Source organism: Carcharhinus amblyrhynchos, chromosome 2, assembly GCF_965287045.1.
Source record: "Carcharhinus amblyrhynchos chromosome 2, sCarAmb.v2.hapA, whole genome shotgun sequence".
In the NCBI taxonomy this organism is placed as follows: Eukaryota; Metazoa; Chordata; class Chondrichthyes; order Carcharhiniformes; family Carcharhinidae; genus Carcharhinus; species Carcharhinus amblyrhynchos.
The window spans coordinates 113,843,119-113,858,392 of NC_137325.1; the positions used below are offsets into that span (position 1 = coordinate 113,843,119).

The 15,274-nt window shown below is 42.0% G+C and overlaps 1 protein-coding gene across 1 annotated transcript in view; it reads right to left on the reverse strand.

The window, feature by feature from the left end:
• Positions 1–6,137: 6,137 nt before the first annotated feature.
• Positions 6,138–15,274, reverse strand: part of enkur (enkurin, TRPC channel interacting protein) — a 36,041-nt gene continuing 26,904 nt past the window's right edge. Inside the window, exons 4-5 of the mRNA XM_080217305.1 lie at positions 7,432–7,578; positions 6,138–6,647 (exon numbers count right to left, since the gene is read on the reverse strand). Coding sequence (XP_080073431.1) covers positions 6,474–6,647; positions 7,432–7,578 — 321 coding nt within the window. The 3' untranslated portion in view covers positions 6,138–6,473. The remainder of the gene's footprint in view (positions 6,648–7,431; positions 7,579–15,274) is intronic.

Sequence of the window (15,274 nt, forward strand, 5' to 3'; positions counted from 1 at the left end):
AATCTGGCTACAATACATTCACTTCTTTCTCTAAGTCATTAATGTATATTGTAAAATATATATTGTGGTCCCTGTGAAACTCCATCGGTTACAGGTCACCAAACTGAAAAATAATTCCTTATTCCCTCTCACTGTTTCCTGCCCATTAGCTAATTCTCCGGCTTCAAATCTTAGGCTTGGCAGGAGGAGTTCCAGGTAGGGAGGAAGCCCAAAATAATTGGGTTGAGGCCTTGAGCATGAAGTCAGGAGTTTCCATTAGGAGACCCCTTTTAACTTTGGGTAACACCCACCCCTCGCCCCCGCCCCAAGGTCCGATAGCCACTGGACCTTCCTCCCCTCCTGGTGTCTCCCCAACAACCCAATCCTCCACTATCCACCATCTAGGCTTCTCACCAACAAAATTTCTCTCTTCCTGAAATCCTGGGAATGAGGCACTGGTGACTGCAACTATTCCAATCTTGTCCAGCTTCTGGCTCTACAGGGACCAGAGAGCTACTGGTCAATCAGATTGGGTGGCAGTTCACTCAGGTAGGACTTCTGTCCTAGCAAGGGACAGAAAAGATGGATACAGCCAATTAACGCTCATTGGAGAATGAAATTGCTGCAGGGCAGAGTGTTGGGGGGGAATGGGGCTGTGTGCGTTCCCTACTTACTCTTCAGATGGCCGGACAGAAACCCTGCTAATCTAAAAATTCTGGCCATAATCAAATCACTTTATAAACAGTTCAGAGAAGGTTCATGGGAGTCATGCCTGGGTGGAGGGCTTGTCTTATGAAGAAAGGTTGAATAGGCTAGGCCTATACTTATTGGATGAATGAGAATTGGTCATATTGAAACATATTAGATTTTTAGGAGACTTGATACAGTAGCTACCTGGAGGATGGTTCCTCTTGTAGAGGTACAGTAAGAAGTCTCACCACACCAGGTTAAAGTCCAAGAGGTTTATTTGGAATCACGAGTTTTTGGAGCTCTGTTGCTTCATCAGGTGAGTTCTGATGAAGGAGCAGCACTCCAAAAGCCCGTGACACCAAATAAATCTGTTGGACTTTAACCTGGTGTTGTGAGACTTTTTACTGTGCCCACTCCAGTCCAACGCTGGCATCTCCACATCTTGGAGAGGTGAGAGAAACTAGGGGTCAAAGTTTAAAAATAAGAGGTCTTTTAAGACAGAAATACAAACATATGAATATACAAATTAGGGCCAGGAGTTCCAAAGGCTCATGAACCTTTAAGAGAAAAAAAATCTAACACCTGTCTTAAATGAGTGACTCTTTGTTTTTAAACAGTGGCCTCAAGTTCTAGATACTCCTACAAGAGAACATATCCTTTCCACACCCAACCTATCAAAACTCCTTAGGATCTTCTATATTTCAATCAAGTCAACTCCTAATCTTCTAACTTCCAGTGTATACAGACCTAGCCTGTTCAATCTTTCCTCTTAATATACAATCTGCCCATTTTTATTCATTCTTGGGGCATGGGCATTGCCAGCTGGCCAGCATTTATTATGAATCCCTAGTTGCCTGAGGGCAATGGCTCTGGAGTCACGTGTAGGCTAGACCAGGTAAGGACTTCCTTAAAGGACATTAGTGAACCAGATGGGGTTTTCCGACAATTGACAATGGTATCATGGTCATCAATAGATTCTTAATTCCAGGTTTTTTTTACTGAATTCAAATTCACCATTTGCCATGGCAGGACTTGAACCCAGGTCCTCAGGACATTAGCTGAGTTCCTGGATTAATAGCCTGGCAATAATACCACGAGACCATCACCTCCCCATTGCAGATATGTCTAGTAAATCTTCTTTGAACTTCTTCCACACATTTACCCCTTTCCTTAAATAAGGAAACAACATAGTATTCCATGTATGGTCTCCCAATTGCTTGTATAAATGAAGCATAATCTCCCTACATTTGTATTCAATTCCCTAGCAATAAACCATTGCATCATATTAACTTTCCTAATTACTTGCTGTACCTGCCTGTTAGTCTTTTGTGATTCATGCACTAAGACACAAAGAGCCATGTGCAACTAATAGTTCTGCAATCTCTCAGCATTTAGTTAATGTGCTTCTCTTTCATTCTTCCTGCCAAAATGGACAATATTACATTTGTGTACAGTCTCCTCCATTTGTTTGATCTTTGCCCACTTACTTCATCTATGTGTATTCCTTTATAACCTCGTCATCTTCACACCTTACATTCCTACCTATCTTTGTTTCATCAGCATATTTAACCACCATACCTTCAGTCACTTCATCCAAGTCAATTTTATATACATTATAAAAATTTGAGGTCTCAGCACTGATTCCTGTGGCAGACCACTTGTTACATCTTGGCAACCAGAAATGACTATTATTGCCAGCTCTCCATTTCCTATTGGCTAGCTAATGTTTTAATATTTTTATACCTATTATTTCCAAGCTAATACGCCACCCTCCTCCACCATCAGTTTTTACTTTCCACAATAACCTTTGAAGCAGGATCTTATCAAATACCAGACTCAGCCCACTCCAATTTCAATCTTATGTTGATATTTCAGCCTATATGTTGTGCTTAAGGTGTCCAAACTGGATTTGAATCCACAACCTTTGAACACAAACAGCACTATTCAGTGATGCCCCACACATGTTAAGTTCTTCAGCATCCTTTAGAAGCTCTGGATATAATTGCCACTGATGCTGTTGTCTCCATGGCTAAGGGAGGGACAGGACCGGCAGCTTAATGTTCCAGGACACAGATACTTTAGGAAAGATAGAACAGGAGGTTAGAAAGGAGGGGGAGTTGCACTTTTGATTAGGGAAAGCATCATGGCCATACTGAGAGGGGATATGTCTGAGGATTTGGCCACTAAGTCTATATGGGTACAACTGAAAAATAAGAAGGGGGAAATCACTTTGATAGGGTTGTACTATAGGCCCTCAAATAGTCAGCGGGAAATTGAGGAGCAAATATGTAAGGAGAATACAAATAGCTCCAAGAAAAATAGGGTGGTAATAGTCAGAGATTTTAATTTTCCCAACATCGACTGGGACAGCCATAGGATTAGAGGGGTGGATGGAGAGAGATTTGTTGAGTGTATTCAGGAGGAATTTCTCATTCAGTATGTGGATGGCCTGACTAGAGAGGGGGCAAAATTTGATTTCCTCTTGGGAAATAAGGAAGGGCAGGTGTCAGAAGTGTTAATGAGGGATCACTTTGGGACCTGTGACCATAATTCTATTAATTTTAAGACACTATGGAGAATAATAGGTCTGTCCAAAAGTTAAAATTCCGAATTGGGGCAAGGCCAATTTTGGTGATATCAGGCAGGAACTTTCAAAAGTTAATTGGGGGAGTCTGTGGGAAGGCCTTCCCACAGATCCCCCAATTAACTTTTGAAAGGTAAGTGGCATACTTTCAAAAGTGTATTAACCAGGATTCAGGGTTCAGGGTAAACACATTCCTCTTCGAGTGAAGGGCAAGGCTTGCAGAAGTAGGGAACCTTGGAGGATTCGGGATATTGAGGCCCTGGTCAAGAAGAAGAAAGAGGCACATGACATAAATAGGCAGCTGGGATCAAGTGAATCTCTTGAAGAATATAGGGGGTATAGGAGTAGAATTAAGAGAGAACTCAGGAGGGCAAAAAGGGGACACAAAATTGTTTTGGTAGATTAGGCAAAGGAGAATCCAAAGAGCTTCTACAAATACATAAAGGGCAAAAGAGTAACAAGGAAGAGAGTAGGGCCTCTTAAGGATCAACAAGGTCATGTATGTGTGGATCCACAAGAGATGGGTGAGATCCTAAATGAATCTTTCTCATCAGTATTTACTGTTGAGAAAAGCATGGATATTAGGGAACTTGGGGAAATAAACAGTGATGTCTTGAGGAGAACACATGTTACAGAAAAGGAGGTGCTGGAAGTCTTAAAGCACATCAAGGTAGATAAATTCCCAGGACCTGATGAAGTATATCCCAGAATGTTATGTGAGGCTAGGGAGGAAATTGCAGGTCCCCTAGCCGAAATATTCGAATCATAGATAGTCACGGGTGATGTGCCTGAAGATTGGAGTGTGGCAAATGTTGTGCCTTTGTTTAAAAAGGGCTGCAGGGAAAAGCCTGGGAACTACAGGCCAGTGAGCCTCACATCTGTGGTGGGTAAATTGTTGGAAGGTATTTTGAGAGACGGGATCTACAAGAATTTAGAGATGCAAAGACTGAATAGGGACAGTCAGCATGGCTTTGTGAGTGGAAAATCATGTCTCACAAATTTAATTAAACTTTTTGAAGGGGTAGCCAAGAAGGTAGATGAGGGCAGTGCAATTGATGTTGTCTACATGGACTTTGGCAAGGCCTTCGACAAGGCACCGCATGGTAGGTTGTTGCATAAAGTTAAATCTCATGGGATGCAGGGTGAGGTATCTAAATGATACAAAATTGGCTTCTTGACAAAAGCCAGAGGGTGGTTGTAGAGAGTTGCTTTTCAAACTGGAGGCCTGTGACCAGAGGTGCGCCTCAGGGATCAATGCTGGGCCCACTCTTATTTGTCATTTATATTAATAATTTGGGTGAGAATATAGGGGGTGTGGTTAGTAAGTTTGCAAATGACACCAAGATTGGACAGTGAAGAAAGTTATCTCCAATTGCAACGAGATCCTGATCATTTGGGCCAATGGACTGAAGAATGGCAGATGGAGTTTAATTTAGTCAAATGCAAGGTGATGCACTTTAGTAGACTGAACCAGGGCAGGACTTATCCAGTTAATGGAAGGGCATTGGGAAGAGTTACAGAACAAAGAGATCTAGGGGTACATGTTCATAGCTCCTTGACAGTGGAGTCAGAGGTGGACAAAGTGATGAAGAAGGCATTCAGCATGCTTGAATTCATTAGTTAGAATATTGAATACAGCAGTTGGAATGTCTTGTTGACGTTATACATGACATTGGTAAGGCCACACTTGGAATACTGTGTGCAATTCTGGTCACCCTAATATAGAAAGGATATTATTAAACTAGAAATATCATTATTTCTAGTTTAATAATATCCTTTCTATAATGGAGTGACCAGAAAAGATTTACTAGGATGCTACTGGGACTTGATGGATTGAATTGCAAGGAAAGATAGATGGGACTTTTTTTCTCTGGAGCATAGGAGACTGAGGGGTCACCTTAGAGAGGTCTATAAGATAATGAGGGGCATAGACAAGGTAAATAGTCAATATATTTTCCCAAAGGTAGGAGACACTAAAACTAGAGGGCATAGGTTTAAGGTGAGAGGGGAGAGGTACAAAAGTGTCCAGAGGACAATTTTTTCACACAGGGTGGTGTCTGGAACAAGCTGCCAGAGGTAGTAGTAGAGGCAGATACAATTTTATCTTTTAAAAAGCATTTAGATAGTTACATGGGTACAATGGGTAAAGAGAGATATAGGCCAAATGCGGGCAATTGGGATTAGTTTAGGGGTTTTAAGAAAAAAGGTGGCATGGACAAGTCGGGCTGAAAGAGTAAACCTCTATAACTAAGTCACCAGTTCTTGATGTGTCTCAGAAATGCTGCCTCCTGGAAGAACTATCTGTATTTGCTTTGTGAATTAATTCACAATTCTCTTTTCATCTTCTCCAGTTTTCATTCCAAACCTTCTTACTATGCGTAAGATTTTACCTTTAAACATAACAGTGTGGATTAAAACAAGGTTATCTGCTTGAGGGAAATTAGTTCTTGCAGATTGCTCTGTATGTTATCATGACATACAATATCATTGAATTCATTTCTAAATCATTTTAGCACTTGTCTGCCTGCCTTCAATGGTTTTTATGTGCTCATCATGTCCTGAGCTCCAATTTTACTTTTGTGACATTTCTCCCCCCGAGCAACTTCCTTTGAACAGCCAACATCAAGTTCACTTTCTCTGTTACAGATTGCACTCTTAGGAGTGCATTTTCCATTCCGTCCGTCACAGGAATTGTAGTAGGCGAGGGGCGGACCATGGAAAGGTCCATTGACCTCAGGCAGGATTTTCCGGTTTTGGGATGGTTGGAAAATCCTGCCCTTACTGTTCAACCTCTATTGTTCCATCAATGAGGTGGTGACTTTTGTAGTGTAAGCTATGCTGTGCCAAAATTTGCTTCTCTGAATGCAAAACCAGTGACAGTTCCTCAGAATAAATCAATGTTATTAATGCACAAAGAATATTTAACATTTTATACAATACAATATATCAATTGCCATTTACAACAATTCGTCAAATGAAATAAAAGGGAAATCTTGCGATGATAATGAATTTAAATTGAAACTTTGTTATTCAATTGTCACATCAGAATTTCTTCATTTTGGTGCTTCCAGATATGTATCCTTCAACTATGGAACTCGTAGGTATTTCATATGGGCAGCTATTTCGCAGATCAAAAATGTAACAGGATTTGCATAACAATATAGCACTTGTTTTAGACAGATACATAATAAATTTATTACCGAAAGAGAAGTAAAAAAAATTAATTTCGTGGGATGTAGATAAATTTATGTTTCTCAATCTTGTCAATATCTTGTTCTAGTTTTTTCATTTTGGCCTCAAGTCGTTCCTTGTGATTTTGCTTGGAAACAGTATCTATCAATATGGAAAGACTTTGATAGGCATGATTCAGTTCCGCCCAGTTCTGCTTTAGTCCCTGAAAGATTGGCAGAAATAGAAAAACAGATCAACACACTGTAGCTCAGCTTGAAATTAAAATTATTTTTGTTCAGCTACCTTAATATCAACAGATAATCAAACTAAAGGCTGGAATTCTCTGGCCGTTCACGGCATTCTCTGGTCCCACCAGCAGCACAGCCCCATCCGTGAGTTTCCTGCCAGCATAGGACGATATCAATGGGAATTCCCATTGACAGCAGTGGGACAAGAGAATCCCACTGTTAGCAACTAATGCGCCACCTCCCGTTGGCGGGAAACACATGGCTGAGAGTTTGGCAAATCTCATCCAAAATGTCCAGCGTTTACTCTTCTTTCAGGGCAGAGCTAATAAGGTATGACTCTTTAAACCAATTGTTAAGAAAAGTAGTTTATGGCAATGTTGTGGGGAGGGGGGGGTGGTTGGTCATTCTAGAGGTGTGTCTGGGAGGGTCCTGATGCCCTGATGTCGGTGACCCACGTTGATGTGGTGAGGGGGGGAGGGGCTGACAATTCTGCCAATGTTTGGGGGATGTGGGAGGTGGAAGAAGGTCTCCCAGTTCAGTAGAAACTGAACACAGTAGCGCCCAAGTGCTCTAAAGCTGGTTTCTGACCCCCTCCCTGGCGCAAAGCTCTCAACCGTCAAAGATAATGACGGAGTGCTGAAAGATTAGTGCTGAGCCCGCTCAGAAGATCCGCGTGGACTCTCATTTTCATGCTGTAATGACACTTAGAATTCTCTGGGAAAATTCCGCTCGTTATGAAATTGGATAATTCTTGCTAACCGATAACACATTGTTCCGCTCTTCTTCAGTCAACATTTTCATGGAACCTTGCTGTATACGCTCCTTTACATAGGCATCATATTCCTCCTGTGCTTTCTTCTCCTCCTCAGTCCGTTTAATCAGATAATCTGGAACTTTACCAAATTCCTGCAAGTGAAATGGCCCAGAATAATCTCATGAGTTTCTAGGCATCCTTTTTTGCTTTATTGTGGAATTAATATTAGATATAATAATTAGATATGGAAAACTATAGCTGCTAAATGCAGGGGTTTCTGGGCTTATTAGCATCACAGAAGTAAGATTCTGGAATATATGTCCATTGACTAAACAGATTTCATTCTTCAAGGTTTGTAAGTGCCATACAATTGAATACAAATACTTCATGTCATGACTTAACATTGTAAAATGTTAGTTAAACTTTTCTAATTAGAATTTTAATGTTAAAAGGTTATCATCTACCTGTCACACTTTTTGTTACTGTCAGATGACTAGAAAACTTTCTAAAAGTACTACCATTCCTAAATAACACTCTTCTTTAATAATTACTTGTTGTTGCACTAGGTGGCATTGTGAATCATTCAATTGCTACCTGAAAAATTTCTTCTGCTATTTCTTTTCATCAGTAACTATAAATTTTAATGACCAAAATATGCAACTGGACCTTTCAATCAGAAAGAATTTCAAATAACTACATATCTCACAAAAATGGTTCATTGATATTTTCTGTCACTTTTATACCCTTGTTGAAGTTTTTACTTGAAGGCCTCAGCCTCTCTTAAATGTTGGACTTTGACTTGATTGTTCTTTTGCTTGGTGCTATGACTTGGTTAGCTGAAAGTAAAATTTAAATATTGAATATTTAATATTCCAGAACGCATCAGCAGTCATATTTCTCTTCAATTCCTACTGGTTCAATCCACTTATCTTTCACAATTTTGAAAATAAACTGCAGGACAAATTTGAAAGCTTTATTCAGGTTCAGTTTGTGTGTTATAAGAGGAAGCATGAAGAGGGTTTAAACTGAGCAACATTGAAGCAGGAGTAGGCTATCTGGTCCTTTTGAGCCTGCTTCACCATTTAAGTTCGTGGGTGATCTGGTTGTGATCTCAACTTCACCTTCCTGTCTGCACCAGCAACGTCCCCCCCCCAACCCTGACTTCCTTATCGATCAAAAATCTATCTAACTCAGCCTTGAATAAATTCAGTGACCCAGCCTCTGGGGAAGAGAATTCCACAAACTCTCAATCCTCTGAGGGGAAAAAAATAATTCCTTATCTCTACAATAAACTCTGCCCCTGGTTCTAGTCTCTCCCATGAGGAAACATCCTCCCAGCAGCTGCACTATCAAGTTTCCTCAGGATCTTGCATGTTTCAATCAGATCACCTCTCGTTCCTCTAAACTCCAACAACTCCAATCTGCTCAACCTTTTTTCATAAGATAAGGTCTTCCTCCCAGGAATAAGTCCAGTGAACCTTCTCTGAACTGCGTTGAACGTAATTCTATCCTTCTTTCAAATAAGGAGACTGAAACTATACACAGAGATCACACAAATGTGATCTCACCAAGGAATGGTAAATAGGAGATTGAACTGATTATGCATGTGGTGTAGCTTTTGTCTCATGTTCTACAAACCTTTGAAGATATATTAATCTTACAGACATTCAGCTTCTTTTGCAATGTTAAATGCACTTTGTAGTTAGAGCTTAAGTAACAAATGCAATGGTAGAAATAGCAGTATCAGTGGGGTCAGTGTGGCTGAAGCCTAGGTTTGCTTAAGTAATGGAGGAGGCATGGAGCAGAATTTTAACTGCCAAAATGAGGCTAGTTTGGGTGCTGGCAAAACGAGGTTGGGTGGGGAGGGCTAGCTGAAGATCTACATAAGTGGTATGGAGTCAAGAACCTGACATCATCTTGTTTACTTGAGTGTAACCAGACAGCTTTGTATGCAAGCAGGATACCCCTGTGAGCTGTCGGGTGTTAAGATATTCTAAGAAGCAATTAGATCATCAAGCAATGCAAAGGCTTCCTCAGCTTTGTCCAACTTGATAGGGATCCATTAAATGAGAACATAGCAGGGATTCATTGAACAGTGAAACCGATTCGCTGGGACACCTTTCGCACAGTGTTGTGGCTAGCCCCACTGAAAGATTTTATTCAGAGGCAGTTCTGAAAAGCAATCATATTCAACTCAATTCTCTGTCCACAGATGCTGCCAGATCTGCTAAGTACTTCCAGTACTTTGTTTTTCTTTCAGTGAAAGGCTTGTTGTGCTTGCAAGATTAGTTCTGATAATCTGATTTCAGTACTTTGAGGGTCATTTGGAACTTTCGGAATGTACTTTCAGTTGCCTTGGAGTTTACTTTTCTTCATCTCAATTCTCCTGCTTTGAGCCTTCACTCATGGAAGCAGCTTATGCAGCAGCAGCAGCCTGGACCCCTGCTGAGAAGCAACTGGAAGTAGCCATTATAGCAACAAGGAGCCATGACAAACGCAAGAACACCAACAATGGCTGTCTTTTTCCCAGCAACTTACCACTCCACAGGATAAAGGGAATGGAGGATAGTTGGAGTTAAGGGTTCAATTCGAAGGTGGTGAGACTCCCCAGCACAGAGCAAACAGAGTGTGCTTCTCAATATTATAGAGCAACAATGCCTCATCATACTGACGTTTTCGTAGTATGTCATTGCTGGCACCTGCAGTCTCATGGAAGGAGACCTGCTTCCAAGAGGGCAGGCGGGCAAGCATTTCCAGTTGTCAACAAGGTCATCACTTCTCTGAATTTCTTTGTCTTCAGCTAGTGACATCTCCGGAATCTCACATTCTACTGCCTATAAATGCATCTCTCATTCCACACATGCCTTATTGTCCAATGCTGCCACTTGTGCATTTTGACATGGACGAGGCCAATCAGACACAGACGGCAATTGGTTTCATTAGAATAACCTCACAGAATCCTTACATGCAGAATGAGGCCATTCAGTCCATCCAGCCAGCACCAACAACAATTCCGCCCTGGCCCTACCACCAAAACTCTATGCATTTACCCTGCTAATCCCCCTGACACTAAGGATTAATTTAGCATGGCCAATTCACCTAATCTGTGCATCTTTGGAGTGTGGGAGGAAACTGACATACCTGGAGGAAACCCACACAGACATAGCAAGACTGTGCAAACTCCACACAATCACCCGAGGCCAGAATTGAACCCAGTTCCATGGCACTGTGAGGCAGCAGTGCTAATGACTGTGCCACTATGCCGCTGCCATTACGGAGGTTAGATCCTCTCAGGTACAATGAGTTATTGATTGCAGTCCCGTGGCATTCAAGACATTTCCAATGAGCCAGGAGTCTTCAACAATTACATGGGATTCCATTCCCTCACTGTTCAGATAGTTTCTGACCACCCAAAAGGTTAGCATACATGTCTGCTCTAGTTATCCAGGCAGCTATCATGATTCATTCACTCGAGCAATCTCTTCCACAGGTTTACGGCTTTCCACACAGTATCATTGGCTGGCCCCTGGAAGAAGAGACTTGACCAATAACTCATGTGAGGAAGCTTAGTAGTGAATCAGAGCAGCAGCTACATGGCTACAAAGGCAATAACAGAGCAACAGATCTGAAGGTGCCCTTCAATGTGCCTCAAAGGTCTCTCAAATGGCTGTGTCTGCTGTGCCTTTTTCAAGATTGTGCCATTGAGGAATCAAGCTGCAGGAAGAGGAATATGCAGAATTGGCATCCTCCGCCTCTGAGCAGCCAGATATGGTGCCTGCAGCCACTCACTTGACTGCAAGAAAAGCCTCTAATGGCCTCATCCAGCGATGCTTTACATTACCTGGGTGCGTGAGGAAATCTAACCCTTCCATCAGAATGCTGTCGCCAAGTATTTGCCACATCAGCTGCACTGCTAACATTGTGTTTGCCACTCAGCTGATCTCCAAGCATGTCATCCTCCAATGTGGCCAGGGTGGCTATGGTATAGATTCTTCCAGAGTAAATTTTTGCATTTACTGAAGTGAGCAGACTTGATTTGATTTTTCATTCAAAGGATGGCATCTTCAATATGGCAGCTCATTAGCATTGCGTCGAGATGTCCACATGGATTAAGAATTCAACTCTCTGGAGTTAGGTTTGAATCTACAATCTTCTGATTCAGAGGTCAAAGTGCCAGCAGGGCCATGTTATCAAGTTGACCCTGAACAGCAACGCATCATCTTTTTCCATTCTGTAGACCGAGTGATCTGATGCTGCCATGATGACATGGTCACAGGTCAGGAGTGTGGAAGTTATGTGCAGAAATGCTGTCTTCAATGGTCTCAAACCATCACATCATCACTGGTGCTATAATACTTTGATGTTTGAGCATTTGTACTTATAGCGGCTGACTCCTCTCAACATGGACTTTTTTTAAATTTCATTCATGGGACATGGACATTGCTAGCTGGCATTTATTGCCCATCCCCTAGTTGCCCTTGAGAAAGTGGTGGTAAGCTGCCTTCTTAAAATCCAATAATGCCATCAGGGAGGGAATTCTAGAATTTTGACCCAGTGACTGTGACGAACTGCGATATATTTCCAAGTCAGGATGGTGAGTCACTTGGAGGGGAACTTTCATGTGTCTGTTGCCTTTGTCCTTCTAACTGGGGGTAGTCGTGAGTTTGGAAGTGCTGTTTAAAGATCTTTGGTAAATTACTTTAGTGCCTCTTGTAAATAATATACACTGCTGTTACTGAGCATTGGTGGTGAAGGGAATGGATGTTTGTGGAAGTGGTGCCAATCAAATGAGCTGCTTTATTCTGGATGATGTCAAGCTTCTTGAGTGTTACTGGAGTTGCACCCATCCTGTGGAGAGTATTCCAATACACTGGTGCCTTGTAGATGGTGGACAGGCTTTGGGGAGGTGAGTTATTCACTGCAGTATTCTTAGCCTTTGACCTGCTGTTGTAGCCACTGTGTTTATGTAGCAGGTCCAGTTAAATTTTTGGTCAATGGTAACCCCAAGGATATTGCCAGTGGGGGAATCAGTGATCATAAAACCATTGCATACAGAATGGCAGACCAAAAGCCTTTGCTTCAAGGACCCCTCACTAACACATATTATGCCCAAATTGGAAAGGAACTCCTTGCTTTAGTCTTTGCCTGTCATAAATCTCAAGATATAGAAACATAGAAAATAGATTTCTAAACCTATTTAGTTTAGAAATAAATAGGTTTAGAAACCTATTTCTAGGAGTAGGCCATTCAGCCCTTCAAACCTGCACCATCATTCAATATGATCACGCACTTTCAGTGTCCCACTCGATCTCTCATCTAACGAATTGGTCTCAACAGCTTTTTGTGGTAGAGAATTCCATAGGTGCACAACTCTGAGTGAAGAAGTTCTTCCTCATCTCAGTCCTGAATTTCTTACCCCTTATTCTTGCACTGTGACCCCTAGTTCTGGACTTCCCCAACATTAGGAACAGTCTTCCAGCATCTAGCCTGTCTAGTCCCATCAGGATTTTATATATTTCTATGAGATCTCCTCTCATTCTTCTAAATTCCAGTGCATACAAGGCCAGTTGCTTTTCATACGTCAGTCCTGCCATTCCAGGGATCAGCCTGGTGAACCCTTGCTGGCCTCCCTCAACAACAAAGAATGCCCTTCCTCAGACTAGGAAACAAACTGCACACAATACTCAAGGCATGGCCTCACCAAGGCTCTGTATAACTGCAGCAAGACATCCTTACTACTATACTCAAATCCTTTTGCTATGAAGACCAACATGCCACTAGTTTTGCTCACTGCTTGCTGTACCTGTATGTCAACCTTCAGCTACTGTTTCACCATGACACTGAGGTCAAGTTGCACTTCTTCTCCTAAACAGCCACCATTCAGATTATAACCTTCCTTCTTGTTTTTGCCACCAAAGTGGCATTTGTCCACATTATATTGCATTAACCAAGTATTTGCCCACTCAGCCAACCTGTCCAAGTCACCTTAGAGCCTCTTACCATCCTCTTCACAGCACACACTGCCACCCTGCTTAGTGTCGTCTGCAAATTTGGATATATTGCATCCAAATCCTTCGTCCAAATCATTAATGCATATTGTGAATAGCTTGGGTTCCGGTACTGAACCCTATGGTACCCGACAAGTCACTGCCTGCCACTCTGAAAAGGATCTGTTTCTTCCCACTCTCTGCTTCCTGTCTACCAACCAATTCTCTATCTATATCACTACATTATTTCCAATACCATGAGCTTTAATTTTGCTCACTAATCTCTTGTGTGGAACCTTATCAAAAGCCTTTTAAAAGTCCAGATACACAACATCCACAGGTTCAGCCTTGTCCCCTCTACTGGTTACATTGTCAAAAAATTCCACAAGATTTGTCAAGCACGATTTCCCTTTAGTGAATTAGTGCTGACTTGGACCAATCCTGTCATTGCTTTCCAAATGCTAAGTTATTACATCCTTAATAATTGACGCCAGCATTTTCCCCACCACCGATGTCAGGCTAACCAGTCTATAATTTCCCATTTTCTCTCTCTTCCCTTTTTAAAAAGTAATAGAACATAGAACACTACAGCACAAACAGGCCCTTTGGCCCACGAGTTGCGCCGATCACATCAACACCTACCAACCTACAGACCTATCTATAACCCTCAATCTCATTAAACCCCATATACTCATCCAGAAGTCTTTTAAAAGACCCCAGCGAGTTCGCCTCCACCACCACTGACGGCAGCCGATTCCATTCACTCACCACCCTCTGAGTGAAAAACTTACCCCTAACATCACTTCTGAACTTCCCTCCCTGCACCTTAAATCTGTGTCCTCTCGTAGCAACCATTTCAACCCGGGGAAATAGCCTCTGAGAGTCCACCCTATCTATTCCTCTCAACATTTTGTAAACTTCTATTAGGTCGCCTCTCAACCTTCGTCTCTCCAGGGAAAAGAGTCCCAGCTCCCTCAACCTAACTTCATAAGGCATGCCTCCCAGTCCAGGCAACATCCTTGTAAATCTTCTCTGTACCCTCTCAATAGCTTCTACATCTTTCCTATAGTGAGGCGACCAGAACTGCGCACAATACTCTAAATGAGGCCTGACAAGGGTCTTATAAAGTTGCAGCATTACCTCCCGACTCCTAAACTCAATCGCTCGATTAATGAAGGCCAGTACACCATACGCCTTCTTGACCACCTCCTCCACCTGCGAGGCCGATTTAAGAGTCCTGTGGACCCGGACCCCAAGATCCTTCTGCTCTTCAACACTACTCAGACTTCTGCCCTTGATAGTGTACTCGTTCATCCCGTTGGTTCTGCCAAAACGGACGACTACACATTTATCCGCGTTGAAGTCCATCTGCCATGTTACATGAGTTACCCTCGAATCCATTGGGCCCTTTAGAATGCTAGAAAAGATCACTAATGCGTCCACTATTTGTAGGGCCACTTCCTTGAGTATTCTGGGATGGAGAACATCAGGCTGTGGGGGCTTATCAGGTTTTAATCCCAGCAATTTCCCCAGTACAATTTCCTGATTAATAAGGATATCCTTCAGTTCCTCCATCATGCTAGACCCCTGGCCCCTAGTATTTCTGGAAGGTTATTTGTGTGCTCCTTAGTGAAGACAGATCCAAAATATTTGTTCAGCTGGTCTGCCATCTCTTTGTTGTCCATTATGAATTCACCTTATTCTAACTATAAGGGACTTACATTTGTCTTCACCTGTCTTTTTCTCTTCATATATCTATAGAAGCTTTTGCAGTTAGTTTTTATGTTTACTGCAAGTTTACTCTCATTCTGTTTTCCCCTTCTGAATTAAACCCTTTGTCCTCCTCTGCTGGATTTTAAAT